Source organism: Salvelinus alpinus, chromosome 1 (assembly GCF_045679555.1).
Source record: "Salvelinus alpinus chromosome 1, SLU_Salpinus.1, whole genome shotgun sequence".
NCBI classification, from domain to species: Eukaryota; Metazoa; Chordata; class Actinopteri; order Salmoniformes; family Salmonidae; genus Salvelinus; species Salvelinus alpinus.
Window position 1 is genome coordinate 22,342,172 of NC_092086.1, and position 20,750 is coordinate 22,362,921.

The window sequence follows — 20,750 nt, forward strand, 5'->3', positions numbered from 1 at the left end:
GGACCAAGACAACTCCATCCCTTATGGCTTCATGGGAACTATCTAGAGCACACAATACCAGCAGGACCAAGACAACTCCATCCCTTATGGCTTTATGGGAACTATCTAGAGCACACAATACCAGCAGGACCAAGACAACTCCATCCCTTATGGCTTCATGGGAACTATCTAGAGCACACAATACCAGCAGGACCAAGACAACTCCATCCCTTATGGCTTCATGGGGAACTATCTGGAGCACACAATACCAGCAGGACCAAGACAACTCCGTCCCTTATGGCTTTATGGGAACTATCTAGAGCACACAATACCAGCAGGACCAAGACAACTCCATCCCTTATGGCTTTATGGGAACTATCTAGAGCACACAATACCAGCAGGACCAAGACAACTCCATCCCTTATGGCTTCATGGGGAACTATCTAGAGCACACAATACCAGCAGGACCAAGACAACTCCATCCCTTATGGCTTCATGGGAACTATCTAGAGCACACAATACCAGCAGGACCAAGACAACTCCATCCCTTATGGCTTCATGGGAACTATCTAGAGCACACAATACCAGCAGGACCAAGACAACTCCATCCCTTATGGCTTCATGGGGAACTATCTAGAGCACACAATACCAGCAGGACCAAGACAACTCCATCCCTTATGGCTTTATGGGAACTATCTAGAGCACACAATACCAGCAGGACCAAGACAACTCCATCCCTTATGGCTTCATGGGGAACTATCTAGAGCACACAATACCAGCAGGACCAAGACAACTCCATCCCTTATGACTTCATGGGGAACTATCTAGAGCACACAATACCAGCAGGACCAAGCCAACTCCATTCCTTATGGCTTCATGGGGAACTATCTAGAGCACACAATACCAGCAGGACCAAGCCAACTCCATTCCTTATGGCTTCATGGGAACTATCTAGAGCACACAATACCAGCAGGACCAAGACAACTCCATCCCTTACGGCTTCATGGGGAACTATCTAGAGCACACAATACCAGCAGGACCAAGCCAATCTTCTGCTTGTGTTTGTCTCCGATGTTGGTGTTGTTTGTAACTAATGGGCTGTGCTGTGAAAATACATTACTGTCCTCAGTGGGGGAAATGACCTGTCCATTATCAGCAGGCCTACAGCATGAGACCACTCTGAGGCATTACGCCATTCAAATGAGTCACCTCTTAAATGGAGGGAGAAACAGAGACCTAAACACACTCTACAACCTGCTACAGTCTCCTCTTAAATGGAGGGAGAAACAGAGACCTAAACACACTCTACAACCTGCTACAGTCTCCTCTTAAAGGAAAGGTTCATCCATTTTGAATGTTCGATTGTTGTCGTGCATCTCTGAGTGATGTTCTATCAATTCCCCTGGTCATTTCATGTGTATCTGAGTGATGTTCTATCAATTCCCCTGGTCATTTCATGTGTATCTGAGTGATGTTCTATCAATTCCCCTGGTCATTTCATGTGTATCTGAGTGATGTTCTATCAATTCCCCTGGTCATTTCATGTGTATCTGAGTGATGTTCTATCAATTCCCCTGGTCATTTCATGTGTATCTGAGTGATGTTCTATCAATTCCCCTGGTCATTTCATGTGTATCTGAGTGATGTTCTATCATTTCCCCTGGTCATTTCATGTGTAACTGAGTGATGTTCTATCATTTCCCCTGGTCATTTCATGTGTATCTGAGTGATGTTCTATCAATTCCCCTGGTCATTTCATGTGTATCTGAGTGATGTTCTATCATTTCCCCTGGTCATTTCATGTGTATCTGCGTTATTGGCGGGCAGAAATCCGGCCTGTATGACATAGCACTGTGATAAAGTAGCTCTCACTACACTGGAAGTTAACTTCTTGGAACTATAGGGGGTGCTGTTCCGCATTAGCATATTTGGGTCTCCAAATTAAACTGCCTCGTGCTAAATTCTTGATCGTACAATATGCATATTATTGTTATTATTGGATAGAAAACACTTTCTAGTTTCTATAGCCGTTGGAATTTTGTCTCTGAGTGGTACAGAACAATATCTACAGCACTTTTCATGACAGGGGTCAGATTTCAGAAATTTTTACCCCTGATCTGGAGTCTGTTTTTAAGGCGACAGTGAATGCTATGAAGAAACCGACACTGCCTACGTCTTCCTCTGGGTGTCTGTACGTCATCACGTTTTGAATGGAGTCTATTGCACAATCACAGCCACTATAAAACACGAAAACGTAGAAGTACCGCTCTCTCCCTGCATGCGTCATGCGCAAAATGGACATCAGACCTGCCTCCTTCCAAATCGTTTTTTAGAGAGTGATATTTCTCCGGTCATGTTTTCAGTCGTTATAGTTGTTAAAAACATCATAATGTAGTTAATTTGAACCGTTTTATAGCAATTTATATCCGTTTAGTGCGATTCTGAGGAATTTATTTGTCGTGCACTTTCTAGCTTTGGGAACGTTTCGGGGTCTCGGTCGTTGTTAGTGGACATTTCGAAGGACAGAGGACATCTATCGACCAAAAGAAGATTACAACATAGAAAGGATACATTGCCCAAGAATCTGATGGAAGAACAGCTCAAAGTAAGCAATATTTAATATGATAAATCGTTGTTCTGTCGAAATATTTTAAACGCATATTTCGCCATTTTGTTTGTTATCGCGTCACTTGGCGAACCCTGTATTGAAAAGTAAGGATAATTTTAAAAATGTAAGTCAGCGGTTGCATTAAGAACTAATTTGTCTTTCGATTCCTGTCAACCCTGTATTTTTTAGTCAAGTATATGATTAGCTTTCAATTAAACTAGATCACTCTGAAAGATGACGTCAGACATTTTGAGGCTTGATTTCCTAGTATTTTCATTGTGTAACCAGGGTTTTGTATGGCTAAATATGCACCTTTTCGAACAAACTGTATATGTATGTTGTAAAATGATGTTACAGGAGTGTCATCGGAAGAATTCTGAGAAGGTTAGTGAAAAAATTAATATATTTTGGCGGTGATTACGTTATAGCGCTCTTTGGCTGGAATCGATGCTCTGGTAACGTTTTCACATGTGGTATGCTAACTTATCGATTTATTGTGTTTTCGCTGTAAAACGCTTAGAAAATCTGAAATATTGTCTGGAATCACAAGATCTGGGTCTTTCCATTGCTATGCTTTGTCTATTCTTATGAAATGTTTTATTAAGAGTAAATTGGTCATACACGTTGCTCTCTATAGTAATTCTAGTCGTCTTGTGATGGTCGGTGCAATTGTAAACTGTGATTTCTACCTGAAATATGCACTTTTTTCTAACAAAACCTATCCTATACCATAAATATGTTATCAGACTGTCATCTGATGAGGTTTTTTATAGGTTATTGGCTATCAATATCTTAGTTTAGCCGAATTGGTGATAGCTACTGGTGGAGAGAAAAAATGGTGGACAAAGAAATTGTGTATTTTGCTAACGTGTTTAGCTAATAGATTTACATATTTTGTCTTCCCTGTAAAACATTTTAAAAATCTGAAATGGTGGCTTTATTCACAAGATCTGTATCTTTCATCTGGTGTCTTGGACTTGTGATTTAATGATATTTAGATGCTACTATCTACTTGTGAAGCTATGCTAGCTATGCTAATCAGTGTGTGGGGGGATGGGGGGTGATCCCGGACCCGGGGTAGAGGCTCGTTAGAGGTTAATAGGACTTTTAGATGGTGAAACAGTCTATCATACATATCAGATTTCAATACTGGTCAATGTCGTAACTCGGGAGGATGTCTTCTCTGGAATGAGCCATTGATCCTATTTTTGTGATATTCCAACCTGGAGAAATGTGTCATTTCATGGAGGATCCAGCACACGTCATAATAGTCTGCCTCTTTAGTCCAGAGTGCATGGTGCCGGTGTCAGAGATATTATACAAAGGAGATAGGAATCCAATGAAAGACGGAACATATAATACTCCACCCAGCAGACTGTCGACCAATCATGTTCACGATGTCATGCTGTGTCACGTGGTTGCTAAGTTAATCGTCACCCAATCCCTTCTCAAAGTCAGTGTATATGTTGAGAAAAGTGCCTATTTTCCTCCAAAGTACATAAGGTCACGATTCAAAAGCGATACAATATTACAGAGAGCAAGTTAATCTTACGTCCAGGAATAGACTTGTAATGTTGTAGTCCTTGTTGACAAAATGTGTGCTAATGTTGGGTTGAGCCTGCGCCCTACAGACTCCCCTTCACTCCTTGGAGAGCGCAGCTTGTCCCAGAATAGCCCAGAATGCACCGTGCGGCCCATTGACAAGCATCGGCAACATGTCCCATCTCCTTAAAAGTATATCTGTCGTTGTGAATGTCAGACTCTACTCTGAGGCACATTGATGTGCAGGTTGAACGTGGTGAGAGATTCGACTCCTAAATAGATAATGGAGTTTAAGGCGATTTTACAGCCAACTAGCTACGTTACATGCTGATATTGTCTTCGGTATTATTGTGTGTAGCTACGTTTGCTAGCCCATAGAGAGTATTGTCTTCGGTATTATTGTGTGTAGCTACGTTTGCTAGCTAGCTAGCTCATAGAGAGTATTGCGGATTTTGTAGTCAACTGCAATAGATTTCCAAAAGGACGTTTCATGTTGCTACCAATCTTGTTATAACGCCAAAATGAAACATTTGTTCAAAGAATTGTTCTCAGTGTTATTTAACACAGTAAATTAAAGGAATGAGTGAAATTTTCCTTTAACAGGAGGGTGAACCAGTCTAGTCTTAACAGATAGAGGGGGAAGGAGACACCACAAACAAGAGTAAAAAGGAGGAAATGGTGGGTGTGAGGAGCGCAAGAGGCTGGCTGGCGAGAGGGAGCGAAAGAGGCGAAGGAGAGAAAGTCTGAAAATCTTATAGCCTGGAGACAGAGGAAGCTAAAGGAAAATCTACCATCTCAGCAGAGCAGACTGTAGATAAATTGTAAGCATTTCTGCAGGTTTGTGCTAATGCTGCTACCCTGCTACTCCTAGCCCGCAGTCACAAGGAGACAGAGAGGGCATCGTAGAGAGGGACAGAGCACCGGATGGGGGAGAGGGTATTGCAGCAATAGGGAAGGAAAAATTCAGGACGTAAGAAGAGGTGGACAGTACCAAGAGAAGGAGAACAAAGGTGATCCCCGGGGACGCCTCTCTGACTCAGGCCCATCGCAGGGCTGTTCAATGTCGCTCCAAGAGGGCCAAAACACTTCTGGTTTTCATCCTCTCCTAATATGGGACTAATTCAGAAATGGTACACCAGGTAGGAACAAAAACCGGAAGTGTTTATGCCCTCCAGGAGCGGAATTGAACAGCACTTTACTAGAGGACTCTACTACTACACACACCATAAGGTATCCACAGTAAGGTACAGGAAGTACACACTCCAAATCTCTGCAAACTTAAACCAATAAAAAATGTCAGTCATTCACTGTGCCAAGCTTAAATTATATTACTGACATCAGCATTGATCCGAGTGGGCATTTGTGGCTTCAGATCAGGCTGAACTCACAATCCCTCCCCTCTCTATATAACAGTGTAGTGGTTGTACCATCCCTCCCCTCTCTCTATAACAGTATAGTGGTTGTACCATCCCTCTCCTCTCTCTATAACAGTGTAGTGGTTGTACCATCCCTCCCCTCTCTATATAACAGTGTAGTGGTTGTACCATCCCTCCCCTCTCTCTATAACAGTATAGTGGTTGTACCATCCCTCCCCTCTCTATACAACAGTATAGTGGTTGTACCATCCCTCCCCTCTCTATACAACAGTATAGTGGTTGTACCATCCCTCCCCTCTCTATATAACAGTGTAGTGGTTGTACCATCCCTCCCCTCTCTCTATAACAGTATAAAGGTTGTACCATCCCTCCCCTGTCTCTATATAACAGTATAGTGGTTGTACCATCCCTCCCCATATAACAGTCACAGCCTCACTAAGGCACTGCAATCACAAGCTGCAGTCACAGTGACACTTCCAACCAGTGTTATGTCATCACCTTATGCATACTGCTACTGAGTCTCCAGGGTGCTCTCTGGCACAATGCACCATCTACGGAACGATTATATATTACAATCGATGTACGGGTAAAAAACTAGTGACAAACATGCAGCACATAACACTGAATCAGATTTCTTTGGTTCTCATTTCATTAGCTAGGTTTCCATCCAACTAGTGAGATTCTTACGCAAAAATAATAAAAACCTGCAAATAAACATGCGCATTCTCTCACCAAAGATGTTTCCATCAAATGTACTTGTTGTGGATAAAAGGCTGTGCGTGGTGACATAGTGAAAAATTTCCATGTACAGTTCAAGGATAAGTTTACATACAACTTTAGCCAAATACATTTACATTTTTACTAGGATTAAATGTCTTCAGTCAGTTAGGATCACCACTTTATTTTAAGTGAAATGTCAGAATAATAAGAGAGAATGATATATTTCAGCTTTCATCACATTCCCAGTGGGTCAGAAGTTTACATACAATCAATTAGTATTTGGTAGCAATGCCTTTAAATTGTTTAACTTGGGTCAAGCGTATTGGGTAGCCTTCCACAAGCTTCCCACAATCATTTGGGTGAATTTTGGCCCATTCCTCCTGACAGAGCTGGTGCAACTGAGTCAGGTTTGTAGCCCACCTTGCTCACACACGCTTTTTCAGTTCTGCCCACAAATTTTCTATAGGATTGAGGTCAGGGCTTTGTGATGGCCACTCCAATACCTTGACTGTGTTGTCCTTAAGCCATTTTGCCACAACTTTGGAAGTATGCTTGGGGTCATTGTCCATTTGGAAGACCCAAGCTTTAACTTCCTGACTGATGTCTAGATGTTGCTTCAATATATCCACATAATTTTCCTCCTCATGATGCCATCTATTTTGTGAAGTGCACCAGTCCCTCCTGCAGCAAAGCACCCCTACAACATGATGCTGCCACCCCCGTGCGTCACGGTTGGGATGGTGTTCAGCTTGCAAGCCTCCCCCTTTTTCCTCCAAGCCTAACAATGGTCATTATGGCCAAACAGTTCTATTTTTGTGTCATCAGACCAGAGGACATTTCTCCAAAAAGTACGATCTTTGTCCCCATGTGCAGTTGCAAACCGTAGTCTGGCTTTTTTAATGGCAGTTTTGGAGCAGTGGCTTCTTCCTTGCTAAGCAGCCTTTCAGGTTATGTTGATATAGGACTCGTTTTACTGTGGATATAGATACTTTTGTATCCGTTTCCTCCAGCATCTTCACAAGCTCCTTTGCTGTTGTTCTGGGATTGAGTCACACTTTTCTCACCAAAGTACGTTCATCATTAGGAGACAGAACGCCTCTCCTTCCTGAGCGGTATGACGGCTGCGTGGTCCCATGGTGTTTATACTTGCGTACTATTGTTTATACAGATGAACGTGGTACCTTCAGGCATTTGGAAATTGCTCCCAAGGATGAACCAGACTTGTGGAGGTCTACAATATTTTTTCCTGATGTCTTGGCTGATTTCTTTAGATTTTTTCCATTATGTCAACCAAAGAGGCACTGAGTTTGAAGGTAGGCCTTGAAATACATCCACAGGTACACCTCCAATTGACTCAAATGATGTCAATTAGCCCATCAGAAGCTTCTAAAGCCATGACATCCTTTTCTGGAATTTTCCAAGCTGTTTAAAGGCACAGTCAACTTAGTGTATGTAAACTTCTGACCCACTGGAATTGTGATACAGTGAATTATAAGTGAAATAATCTGTCTGAACAATTGTTGGAAAAATTACTTGTGTCATGCACAAAGTAGATGTCCTAACCGACTTACCAAACCATAGTTTGCTAACAAGAAATTTGTGGAGTGGTTGAGAAAGGAGTTAATGACTACAACCTAAGTGTATGTAAACTTCCAACTTCAACTGTACCAAATAAATAAGAGTTAAATGGGTTTCCATCGCATATTTCACTCTACTGACGGTTATCACTAAAGATGTGTTACATACTGAGTGTGCCCACTCTGGTCTTGGCACATGAGCACTAGACAACAGCTCACACTCGTAGATACAGTGTGGGTATAGCCTACATGATGGTTATTATGACTAGAGAGGCGATTTTTATTTGTCAAACGGCAGTGAACCATCGATCTTGACCAGAATAAGACCCTGGATATTTGTTGGAAAGGAGGATCAAGCTCAACACCTTGTACTTCCACCAGGCTGTGAAGTTGTTTCATCTGTAGTAAACTGCATGGTTTCCTGAGTCGTTGTGGGAAGACTACACAACATGTCATCATGTGACTCCAATATGATGTTATAGCAATACTGGCACATAAGCATTTCCATTACTCACATAATTCATCTTTTACAAAAAACCATCCCCACCGTGTCTAGCATATTTTGTTTAGTTGACATTTGCTGTTTTCATCTGGCCTGTTGGGACATTCTCTCCCCCCCCCCGACGTACTTTAATCTCAAAAGGGATGGATGGAAACCTGGTTAGTGTTTCTGAAATTAAACTGAAATCAAGAATGTAACAGCCAATCAATATCATGTACCTTACAGGACAACAAAAATTGCAATGCTGCTAAAAACAAGCTTGCACTACAATTCTGAAAAACCAACGCCAACTCAATAGATGGACAACAGCTAAACAAGAAGCATACTACTTACTTTTTAGGTCTCGGATGAAGGAGACAGGCTTGATGGCATTTCCCGTGTTGGCAAAGGCTTGGATGATGTGGTTCTGCATTATACAAATCATACAGAAACCCGACTGGTGACCTGAAATGCACAGGAATAGAATAATGAGGTGAAGTCAAGTCACCGTCATTACCCCACCAGACTGGCCAAGTCAAGTCACCGTCATTACCCCCACCAGACTGGCCAAGTCAAGTCACCGTCATTACCCCACCAGACTGGCCAAGTCAAGTCACCATCATTACCCCACCAGACTGGCCAAGTCAAGTCACCGTCATTACCCCACCAGACTGGCCATGTCAAGTCACCGTCATTACCCCACCAGACTGGCCAAGTCAAGTCACCGTCATTACCCCACCAGACTGGCCAAGTCAAGTCACCGTCATTACCCCACCAGACTGGCCATGTCACCATCATTACCCCACCAGACTGGCGAAGTCATTTGACTTCCAGCACAACAGTTTTCTTAAACATATGTTCGTTGCTTATTGTGTGTGTCAGATGTTGGCTGCTTGGTTTATGACATAATATGAATCAATTTCTTATCTTGCGAATGCACACAAACTCATTGTTTTTAAGCAAACAATTTGCTTGAAGACACATTTCAGTTGAATGCATTCAGTTGTACAACTGACTAGGCATCCCCTTTTACTCATGGGAGTAGAGCTGTTGGACATGTGCCCCTTTCCAGCCAACCTTTGAGGTCATTTCTAGACAATATATTTGTCCATTTAAGGGACCTGTTTAGTCTCAAAAACTAGAAGCAAAAGATTTGTATTGCCCCATTTAATGGTTTTGCACTACAACAACTATATTGTGCCATTCAAAAAGGTATCTAACCAGAGGTCAACTAAACTACTCACAGGCACGACTGTGCTCCTTGGAGAGTAGATAGTTTGCCAGGGGCGGTGTGTAGGTGAGACACTGCACAGTGGAGTTAAGGAAGCAGGTGTTGCCCAGGTTGTGGAGGCCGGCTCCCACCCGGTAGACACGCTCCCAACGCATGGAGAGTCTGTTCCCAGGGAAGAGCATCTTCTGCGGTGCGGGGATCCCATCACTCTGGCCCCCACACTGGTTGTCTGAAACTGGTGGATGGAGGAGTGAGATTAATTAGAGAAATTGCATGATAATTCAGAAAAGCCAGAGAATAGTTCAGCAGACAAACTCAACAATTTAGCCTAACTGATCACTTCACCAAAACCCAGAGAGAAACACTCAAGGTGAATAGAGCTATTCTTCAATTCCACCAAAAAGTTTAAGACGGGTGATTAAGAATATCAAAGTGTGTTAATTCTGTGTGCAGTGAAAACTAGACTTAACAAACCGCTTGAATGGCGGAGAGTACATTTCCCAGTCAACGGCCTTACCTTGCCTCTTGATCTGAGCGGGCTCTGTGCTGGCCCTCTGACACGACGCGGCCCCCTCACTGCCGCGGGGGTTGAGGATCACATATTTGGTCTTGAGACTGTCCAGCTGATAGGAGAAGCCTTTGCTGGCCGGCTCAAACTCAATCTTCTGCAGCAGGACCTTCTTGGCCGAGGAGGCCAGCAGCTTATTGAGGTCGCTATCGTCGCCCGCCGAGGAGTCCTTCCGGCCGGGCTTCAGGGCCTCCTTGAGTTTGTCCACTATAGGCATCGTTTGAGCATCACTGTGGATGAGACAGAGGGTGGGATTCAGGAATCAGAATCACCTTTGCTTACATGTACCAAGGAAATTGACCTGGTGAAATGGCACTGACATGTAGAACACAGAAAAAATTATGAAGACATAATCCACACAGGCCTACAGTATAGATAAAACAAAATCAGAACAATTACACACAATAAGGCCAGTTTGAGACTAGTCAATTAAATCAAGGCTAAATTAAATATTTAGTCACATAGGAACAAACACTAAATTCCACAGTGTGTATATAGATGTTTTTCAGCGTGCCTAGGAATAAAAGTCATGATACCATAACAATAATACACCTCGGAAATCTTACTGAGCAGCAATTGGTCTCAACCCTGTGTAGCACATCCACAACATCCAGTCCACAGTACAGCACTGCAGCGTCATCATTCCCTCAGAGAGGCTACTGTAGCAGTGAATTTCTATTTCCTGTCAGTGATTCCTAAACTGGCAACCCAGACTGTAAACGGGCAACCCGGACTGTAAAAGGGCAACCCGGACTGTAAACGGGCAACCCGGACTGTAAACGGGCAACCCGGACTGTAAACGGGCAACCCGGGCTGTAAACCCGGACTGTAAACTGGCAACCCGGGCTGTAAACTGGCAACCCGGGCTGTAAACCCGGACTGTAAACTGGCAACCCGGACTGTAAACTGGCAACCCGGGCTGTAAACTGGCAACCCAGGCTGTAAACCCGGACTGTAAACTGGCAACCCGGGCTGTAAACTGGCAACCCGGGCTGTAAACCCGGACTGTAAACTGGCAACCCGGACTGTAAACTGGCAACCCGGGCTGTAAACTGGCAACCCGGGCTGTAAACTGGCAACCCGGGCTGTAAACTGGCAACCCGGGCTGTAAACCCGGACTGTAAACTGGCAACCCGGGCTGTAAACTGGCAACCCGGACTGTAAACCCGGACTGTAAACTGGCAACCCGGGCTGTAAACTGGCAACCCGGGCTGTAAACCCGGACTGTAAACTGGCAACCCGGGCTGTAAACTGGCAACCCGGGCTGTAAACTGGCAACCCAGGCTGTAAACCCGGACTGTAAACTGGCAACCCGGGCTGTAAACTGGCAACCCGGGCTGTAAACCCGGACTGTAAACTGGCAACCCGGGCTGTAAACTGGCAACCCGGGCTGTAAACCCGGACTGTAAACTGGCAACCCGGGCTGTAAACCCGGACTGTAAACTGGCAACCCGGGCTGTAAGCATGGAACTCGTGCTTTTCGGCGAGAGAGCGGCATATTATGTGAGCAGCAGCATATTATGGCAAGAGGACTGAGTATCTGAGGAGTCAGGCTGGGACTTGGCAGCCGTCTCTGATGTTATGCAAGATTGTGGAGGCGGGCATGATGTGTGTGTTCATGCTCGTGCATGTGTGTGTGTAACGGGGAGAGGGACTCGACACAAGCACAACTGCTGTCTACCAGGTCAGATACTCATGTTCGGTCTATTCCTACATCAATCAAGTCATCGCCATACCAACCAGCAACCACCCGACAGTCCACTGTCACAACAAAGGAAAGACTGGAGTGGTACAGTCATGCTGTTCGTTACATGTCCTCAGAATGCCTTCAGTTATTTCTACGTGCAATCTTTGTTATATTTGTTTTATTCATTTCAGTTGTAACCGTTGATTCTTTTTTCACCTCAGGGCCCAATTTCATAAGTGTTAGAGAAGGAGTGTTGATCTCAAATAAGTTTGCCTATTAGATATTCTAGTGAATATGAATACATGGACAGCGGGAAGCTGATCCTAGATCAGCAATCCTAGCCTGAGACGTTTCTGAATACAGGCCAGGTTGGTTATGCTCTAAGAAAAGCTACAGAATTGGTTTTAAAAGACACAGGCTATACTGCACATCACTTGTGTGCTTAATATGGGACTGAGTAGTGAAATAGGCTAGATACTGGTCCTCTGTAGCTCAGTTGGTAATGCATCGCTCTTAAAAACGCCAGGATAGTGTGTTCGACTCCCAGGAGTAAAATCTACACACGGATGACTAAGTTGCTTTGGATAATAGAGTCTGCTGTGGCATATCTCATATCTATACCTACTGTCATATATCTATCTACTGTCCAGCATCCTGAGCTGGTAAATCTATCAGAACACCAGCAACAACTGGCCCTTTAAAGGCAGCAGCCTCCTCAATAGACCATCTCTGAGCAGATAAGAGTGTAGGTGCACATTTCACAACCCCTTCCCTGTCTGCATGCGTCAGCTGTTTGGGCAGTGGAGTGAATGACTCCTGAAGGTGTCATTTCTGGCGCATGCCAACGTGCTGGCAGACAGAGTTGAATGGGAAATGAACAGGGTAGTGACAGTAGGCTAATTGCTCCAACGCTTCCCTCAGTCCCAGTCCGCCTCAATTACAAAGCACCCAGTGTGGACTAGGCCTCAATGTGTCACTGATCAAAACAAGTATGTGGCTAGTGTTTTAGTTGAACTCAATGTGATTTCCCCCCCCAGCAGTACTGGCTTAAAATAAATATAGGCAAGACAAGGTCAGCAGGTAGCCTAGTGGTTAGAGCGGTGGGCCACTAACCAAAAGGTTGCTGGATCGAATCCTCGAGCTGACAAGGTAAAAAAGAAAAGAAAAAAAGAATTAAAAATGCCCCTGAACAAGGCAGTTAACCCACTGTTCCCCATTAGGCCGTCATTGTAAATAAGAATGTGTTCTTAACTGACTTGCCTAGTTAAATAAAGATTAATATATATATATTTTAAAGTCTACTACAAATCGGCTAGCTGGAATAGTCAGGATGAGAATGATTGAATAGGCTACATTCCATTAGCTCAACGATATGGTGAGCTGTTAAAAACCCAGCCCGCTTAGAGTAAACAAAGGACTGCTACACAATCCCTGCGTCAACTTGATGTACGACCAGCAAACTATAGGGCTATATGTTAGTGATGCACTCGCATGCTGCCATTGAGGGGTTGAAACGCACCGGGGAGAGGGAACAGCTCTAGGTCAACAGCACACAGACACAGGATGGACCTGTCACAGAGCAGTGTTCTGTTCAAACCCACACTTGACAGAGAAAAGGGAGGGGAGCCTGACTCATTAGATATGGTAGTGACGTAGCTGAGGGAGGAGAGCAGGGGGGCTGCACATGCAGCATCACACGCACAAGGGCAGACTAACCTTCATGTGCTGCTACTGATAGAATTAACAATCACACAGCCCACAGTGAGATGGCACAGCTGACTGCTGAGATGTAATGGGTGGACCACCTACAGGGATTTTCAGTTTATTCACCAAACCGTTTCTATAGGGGTGCTGTTCTACCCAACCATTGAACCATGTAGGCTAGTCTACCACACAGAATGTTATGCCACTGTCACGGACACTGTGGACCCACGACACTACATACTGTTTTAATGACATCAATCAAGAAAACGGTAGGCTTTTTACTTAGATACTGATACCAGGATTAGTATCACAATAGTCAATACCAAAATGATACCATGGCAACAAAATGCGCATTAGCCAAAGTCACAGAATGGCACTTCGACAGAAACTCAGCTACTTGCCTGTTCAATCATTAGGCATCCTGAGTGCAATAAACACATTTGAACTTTTTCACGGCAACATTTTTCAGAGACAGCCATGCATGCATTAATTAAATCAATTATACAATCATTTTGACGTTGACTTAGTTTAACTTCATTTATTTGAATGGTAAATCTATTGATAAACTGGTTAAATCAAGATGTAGCCTATTCACAATACAGGGGAATGCATATTCAATAGGAGTGAGAGCATGCATGGAGGTGAGCTTGTTTTGGCTGATTTCATGGGGCTACAGATGACAAACAATCTGTTTCCCCTCCAATTGGGACTCATTTATTGTACTGATAAACAACATCTGCATAGAAGTAGCTTATTTTATAAAAGTGTGCGCTCACTCTTTAACCAGTAATGACATTCATGAGGCAAGGGGGGGCAGCCGCAGGCCATATCAGAGAGGAAGAGGTGAAGTGAGAAGTCTCACTCTCGCCAAAGATACTTCCAAGGCATTTCTATGGGAATATTTTGGACCCAAGCTTGTCACCTGCCTTTGGGTCAACGACTCCCGTTGGTAGGGTGGAGACATGAGCATCCCATGATCCATATTCACACAGAGTCAGTTTGCAGAGGCAATAGATAATCTTTCAGAGAGATGTAAGATCGATTAAGTGAATTAATGAAGTTGTGGTGGCAATTGAAAAAAAAAAAAAAACTAAACTGTTTTTGCATTATGGTTTGCAAACAAAAAAATGCCGACATGCAAACAGCGAGCTTCTGCCTTTATAAGTGTGCACATGATTATTTGCAAAATATAGGGTTGCACATTTTGGGGAATATTCAGATGTGGAAACTTTGTGGGAATTAACGGAAATATATGCAATCTAATATTAATATAATTTAAATATATATGTTTTTTTTATTGGATACTTCACCTTTGGATATATTTACCATATAATATGGAGACAGAAACACACACCCTATAAGTAGACAGACAATTGTAAATTATTAAATCCTTCCAAAAGAAAATTTTAAAAACAATTTAGTTATGAATTGAACTTAAATGAGTTGACTCTTCACATGGAATGATTTCACTGAAAAGCAAAAGGGAATATTGAATGATCCCCAATGATCCATCGTATCTCCCAAAAACATTCTCAACATACATCTGTAAAATGATAGTCTAGAAACTAAAGCTTTGGTTGTCTTTCTCTCAGGCTGCCATGTCTTCTCCCTGGACCTCCTCAATGTCCACCTCTTGAACATCAAACTCTGAGGCCTCACCTTCACTGTCACTTTCCAACCTTGTTGAGGATGGCTCGTTGTCAGGCTCAAAAAGTCTCACATTTGCCCGGATGGCCACCAATTTTTCAACCCCTGTATTGGTCAGCCTGTTGCGTGCGTGTTCCCAGACAAGGACCAGTTGCGCTCTGAGGCGGCTGATGTTGGTGGGATTTGGAGGATGATTGAAGCAACGGGAAAGAGCCTCAGATCCACAAAGTCCCTTCCACCTGGTGGCTGATGAGATATGTTGGCACGACTGCCATATTGCATCTCCATCCCAAAGCCCTTTCTTGGAAGTGTACTTGGCCAAACTGCCAAGAGCCTTGCCCCCATCCAGGCCAAGGTGGCGAGACACGGTAGTGATGACACCATAGGCCTTGTTGATCTCTGCACCAGACAGGAACATGTTCGCAGCATTGTCTGTCACCAGTGCAAATACCTTCTGTGGTCCAAGGTCATTGATGACCGACTTCAGCTCATCTGCAATGTAGAGACCGGTGTGTCTGTTGTCCCTTGTGTCTGTGCTCTTGTAGAATACTGGTTGAGGGGTAGAGATGATGTAGTTAATTATTCCTTGACCACGAACATTCGACCACCAACCAGAGATGATTGCAATACAGTCTGCTTTCTCTATGATTTGCTTGACCTTCACTTGAACTCTGTTGAACTCTGCATCCAGCAAATGAGTAGATAAGTAGTCTGGTTGGAGGGGTGTCTCCTGGGCGAAAAACATTCAGAAATCTCTTCCAATACACATTGCCTGTGAGCATCAGAGGTGAACCAGTTGCATACACAGCTCGAGCAAGACATTCAGCAGCATTTCTCTGACTACATTCGTCCATTGAGTCAAAAAAAATTCTGTTTCCAGGAGGACCATGAGCTATTGCTATCGATAAGGTGTCTGATTCATAATTTTCACCTCGAATAGAAGTAGAGGGACTTTTGTAAGAGGTTGCTTGTTGTGCGCGCCGAGGGAACTTAATGAACTTGGCCAGATGATTCTGCATCTTTGTTGCATTCTTCACATATGATTTGGCACAGTATTTGCAAATGTGCACAGCTTTTCCTTCTACATTAGCTGCAGTGAAATGTCTCCACACATCAGATAGGGCCCGTGGCATTTTCTTGTAAAGATTAGAAAAAGGAGTAAAAAAAAACCAAATACAATTCCATGTACAGATAACTATTTAAGCATTTAGATTAAACTCTTTTGTAAGATAAATGTTTTAAAATTAAACATGTATGGAAACGGGTGAATTAACACTCAGTTAGCAGACTCAAGCAAGCTAAAACTAACAAGCAGAAATTGTTCACAAGTTAGATATGATTTAAACACTTTGCTGTAGGCTACTATTTACAAGTTAACAAAAAATTATGTATGTCATAAAATATATTCACCCCACCCAGTATTGTAATCAAAACTTAACAGAAAGCATGTAGTCCTTGGCTCAGACAGTGTAGTAGTGTGGGCTCAATAGCATCTCATTAGTGTGCAAGATCTTGAGAATCAGCTGTACATGTGATGGAAGAACGCAATGCAGAGGGTTGCAATTCCATTGAATTGGGCATAGTTTAACCAAAATATATGTCACTAGACTAGAATTTCCTTACATGTATCCCACAAAAAATGGTTCGCTGTTATAAGCTAACTGTTTGATGAATTCCCCAAATTCACCAGAAAGTTTCCAACCCTTTGCAACCGTAGCAAAAAACACCAGAAAGAGAGACTGAGGGGCAAAATACAGACCCTCAAATGGTTGGGCAGACGTGGACAACATGGACTTACATTCTACAGAGGGATTTGGAGGTGAAAACGTAACATTTAAGCAGCTGCATTCTCTCCACAGCTCCACCAATCTGTCATAATTATGGGTAAATCCTGCCTATTTCTACAATTTCTCATCTTAAAATATGATAATAAACCCTAACACTACTAACCTTAAGACCAAAAAACACTTTTTGTATTCAGAAATTTTTACAATAGACAATTTTCAATTTGTGGCTGTGGTAGCTGTTGGTTTCATCTTTGCCGTCATTGTTTGGGTCTCACATGCTTTCCCAATCGCATCGTATCCCTCCTCATACTACAAGATACAACCAAAATGTGCCCGAATATAAAATCGGGACATCCCACCGGGGGTCTGGAGAACAGAACAGCCAGAATCAGTGTGTCCTTGACCCGCTCAAACTACACGAGTCCCAATGACCTGATCCTAGCCCAAGTTCATAGGATTTAATCTCGAACATGAAAATGTGTCTGGGACGGCAAAAACGTGTAGTGTATGCACGGCAATAACCCACAACAACGAGACTGGTTATGCCGAATATACACCACACGATTTTGCCATCTTGTAGTATGAGCAGTGCTACGATGCGATTGGCAGCAGTCCATGCCCAATGAGCACTCAGCATGTGAGACCAAAACAATGTCGGAGAAGAGGAACGCAACAACAACCCGCACCGTGTGGACCAAGGTGATGGAAAACTGATTGGTGGATGCCTTTTCAATGGACGGGTTTGTTTTACATGGTCAGGTGCCCCAGCTTAGCAAAGTTTGCCCATTTAAGAAGATTCCAAGGGTCTTTAAGTAAAATCTCCACTCACCCGGGGCATCGTGCCATGCAAAACGAACTCCACCAATATTACATTGCGTCCTACCATGACAGAAACAAAAAATCTAATTTATTATTATCCATATTCTGTGCACCCATCTCTTTTGGGATGTTTCTGCACATAATAATGTGCACATTATCTCAACACTAATAAAGCAGCTCAAAGTTTGCATGTGGGTATTTTTCCCTACGACAATAGAAACGCAGGGGGATCAACTAAGGAATCATCGTGTAATGTGAGCACCACAGTCCTGGGGTTGAAGATGGATGGAATTAAAGATTTGGGACAAGGAGATAGGTAAATGTGAGCACATCCAAGTTGTTACGATTGTATTAGTCGTGTGGTGTATGCCCAGCATTAGCTACTTGCCACAAATAGCTAGTATTACAAACCTGCTTCTTATAAGGCCAAATAGTCCATATGTTTCGACTTGGAGGTTCAGCATGGAAGATGCTGAATCTCAAGTCTTAACATCGGCTATAAACCCAGCGAGTCCCATTGCTGGACATTGATATTTTCAAACACTGAACTTCTGTCGGGAAACAAGCCAACTTCCCTGACTGAGACTTGACCAGTGTTTACAAAAAAGTATGCACAGGATTGTGAAGTGTAGCTAGCAAGTTAACCTAGCTATTCCAGTAATGTACTGTTTACTAGCTCGCGCTCTCCCCCTTAAGTACAACAATACCATAGTTCACTAGCTTACGGTTATATAGTGCAAAATTAACATGTGTTTGTAGATTGTTAGTTAGCTAAATAAGACACCGCGACTTAGTCGCTAGCAAATATTTTACAGACAGAGCAAGTTAGCTAGCCAGCCATGTTGGCTGCAGGAACTACTAACGTTACATAGTAAGTTAGTAGCTAGCAAGCCAGGTTAGATACTAGACATTCTAGCTAGCTTAGCCATCAAACGTTAACTAATCTGCAAAGCGAGACAAATACAATGCAATTTGTGACATTCTTTTTATTTCATTGTTATGGGGCCTCGTTCAATATGTACTTATCTGTGTATCTAACTTGATATTTAACTAGCCAACTTGACCAAGGCAGTGTAATTAGCTAGCTCGTCTATTGCCGCTAGCTAGTCGGACCTGGTTTGGTCAAAATGTCTCCACGCGGAGTACTGTGGGTCACGAGAGGAAAACGTTAGCTAACATCTGAGTTGGAAACACGTAACTTTAGTTACTACGCTAGCCGATAAACAAACATGCTTTAGATGAGGGATAACAGTTAGCGTTATTCGTTACATGTATCTATTTGTAACAACTGAAAACTGTCACTGAATGGATAGCTAGCTAACAAAAATAACCACGTAACATCAGTAAGCTAACTGTTTACTGCTAGCTTTCTGGTTAGCAACTTTGCTAACGACTAACGTGGCGTCTCGATGCTGCAATGTGGTTAGCTAGCTACCTCCCAACCTCCTCACAATATCCGTCAGATGTTTAGTCGTTATAAAAACAGATCGATAGACTGATCATTAGTAACACTCACCTTAAGTTCAATCATCCGAAAACGACGACTGTTTGGCGATAAAGACACTCTGCCTGGCTACAGTTCCTTAATTGTGTTACATTCTTTCCCCCATGCTGCATTCTGAGAGGGTGTGGGCAAGCATGACTGACAGATTTGTGAAGCCAATGAAAATGCAGGTTAGCAAATCAAATCAAATCAAATTGTATTTGTCACATGCGCCGAATACATCATGTGTAGTAGACCTTACCGTGAAATGCTTACTTACAAGCCCTTAACAATGCAGTTCAATAAATAAATGTAGGAAAATATTTACTAAAAAAACTAAAGTAAAACATTAAATAAAAAGTAACCCAATAAAATAACAATAACGAGGCTATATGCAGGGGGTTCCGGTACCGAAAGTTAATTTGTACATGTAGGTAGGGGTAGTGACAATGCATAGATAATAAACAGCAAGTAGCCACAGTGTAAAAACTATGTGTGTGTGTGTGTGTGTGTGTGTGTGTGTGTGTGTGTGTGTGTGTGTGTGTGTGGGGGGGGGGGGGGGGGGGGGGGGGTCAATGTTAATAGTCTGGGTGGCCATTTGGTTAATTGTTCAGCAGTCTTATGGCTTGGGGGTAGAAGCTGTTAAGGAGCCTTTTGGACCTAGACTTGGTGCTCCGGTACCGCTTGCCGTGCGGTAGTAGAGAGAACAGTCTATGACTTGGGTGAATTTGTTGGGCCTTCCTCTGACACCGCCTAGTATATACAGTACAGTCAAAAGTTTGGACACACCTACTCATTCAAGGGTTTTTCTTTATTTTTAATATTTTCTACATTGTAGAATAATAATGAAGACATCAAAACTATGAAATAACAGATATGGAATCATGTAGTAACCAAAAAAGTGTTAAACAAATCAAAATATATTTTATATTTGAGATTCTTCAAAGTAACAACCTTTTGCCTTGATGACAGCTTTGCACACTCTTTGCATTCTCTCAACCAGCTTCATGAGGTAGTCACCTGGAATGCATTTCAATTAACAGGTGTGTCTTCTTAAAAGTTCATTTGTGGAATTGATTTCCTTCTTAAGCCAATCAGTTGTGTTGTGACAAGATAGGGGTTGTATACAGAAGATAGACATATTTGGTAAGTCCATATTATGGCAAGAAACAGCTCAAATAAGCAAAGAGAAACAACAGACATGAAGATCAGTCAATCCGGAAAATTTCAACAACTTTGAAAGTTACTTCAAGTGCAGTCGCAAAAACCTTAAAGCGCTATGATGAAACTGAGGACCGCCACAGGAAAGGAAGACCCAGAGTTACCTCTGCTGCAGAGGATAAGTTCATTAGAGTTACCAGCCTCAGAAATTACAGCCCAAATAAATGCTTCTGTCACGTTCTGACCTTTATTTTCCTTTGTTTTGTCTTTAGTTAGTATGGTCAGGGCGTGAGTTGGGGTGGGCAGTCTATGTTATGTGTTTCTATGTTTAGGTTTGTCAATTGGCCTGATATGGTTCTCAATCAGAGACAGGTGTTTTG

The 20,750-nt window shown here is 42.9% G+C and overlaps 1 protein-coding gene across 1 annotated transcript in view; it reads right to left on the bottom strand.

The window, feature by feature from the left end:
- The window catches only part of usp36 (ubiquitin specific peptidase 36), a 37,037-nt gene extending 17,663 nt beyond the window's left edge, over positions 1 to 19,374 (bottom strand). Inside the window, exons 1-4 of the mRNA XM_071394149.1 lie at positions 19,243 to 19,374; positions 10,032 to 10,312; positions 9,528 to 9,749; positions 8,638 to 8,748 (exon numbers count right to left, since the gene is read on the bottom strand). Coding sequence (XP_071250250.1) covers positions 8,638 to 8,748; positions 9,528 to 9,749; positions 10,032 to 10,299 — 601 coding nt within the window. The 5' untranslated portion in view covers positions 10,300 to 10,312; positions 19,243 to 19,374. The remainder of the gene's footprint in view (positions 1 to 8,637; positions 8,749 to 9,527; positions 9,750 to 10,031; positions 10,313 to 19,242) is intronic.
- Between the last annotated feature and the right edge of the window lie 1,376 nt (positions 19,375 to 20,750).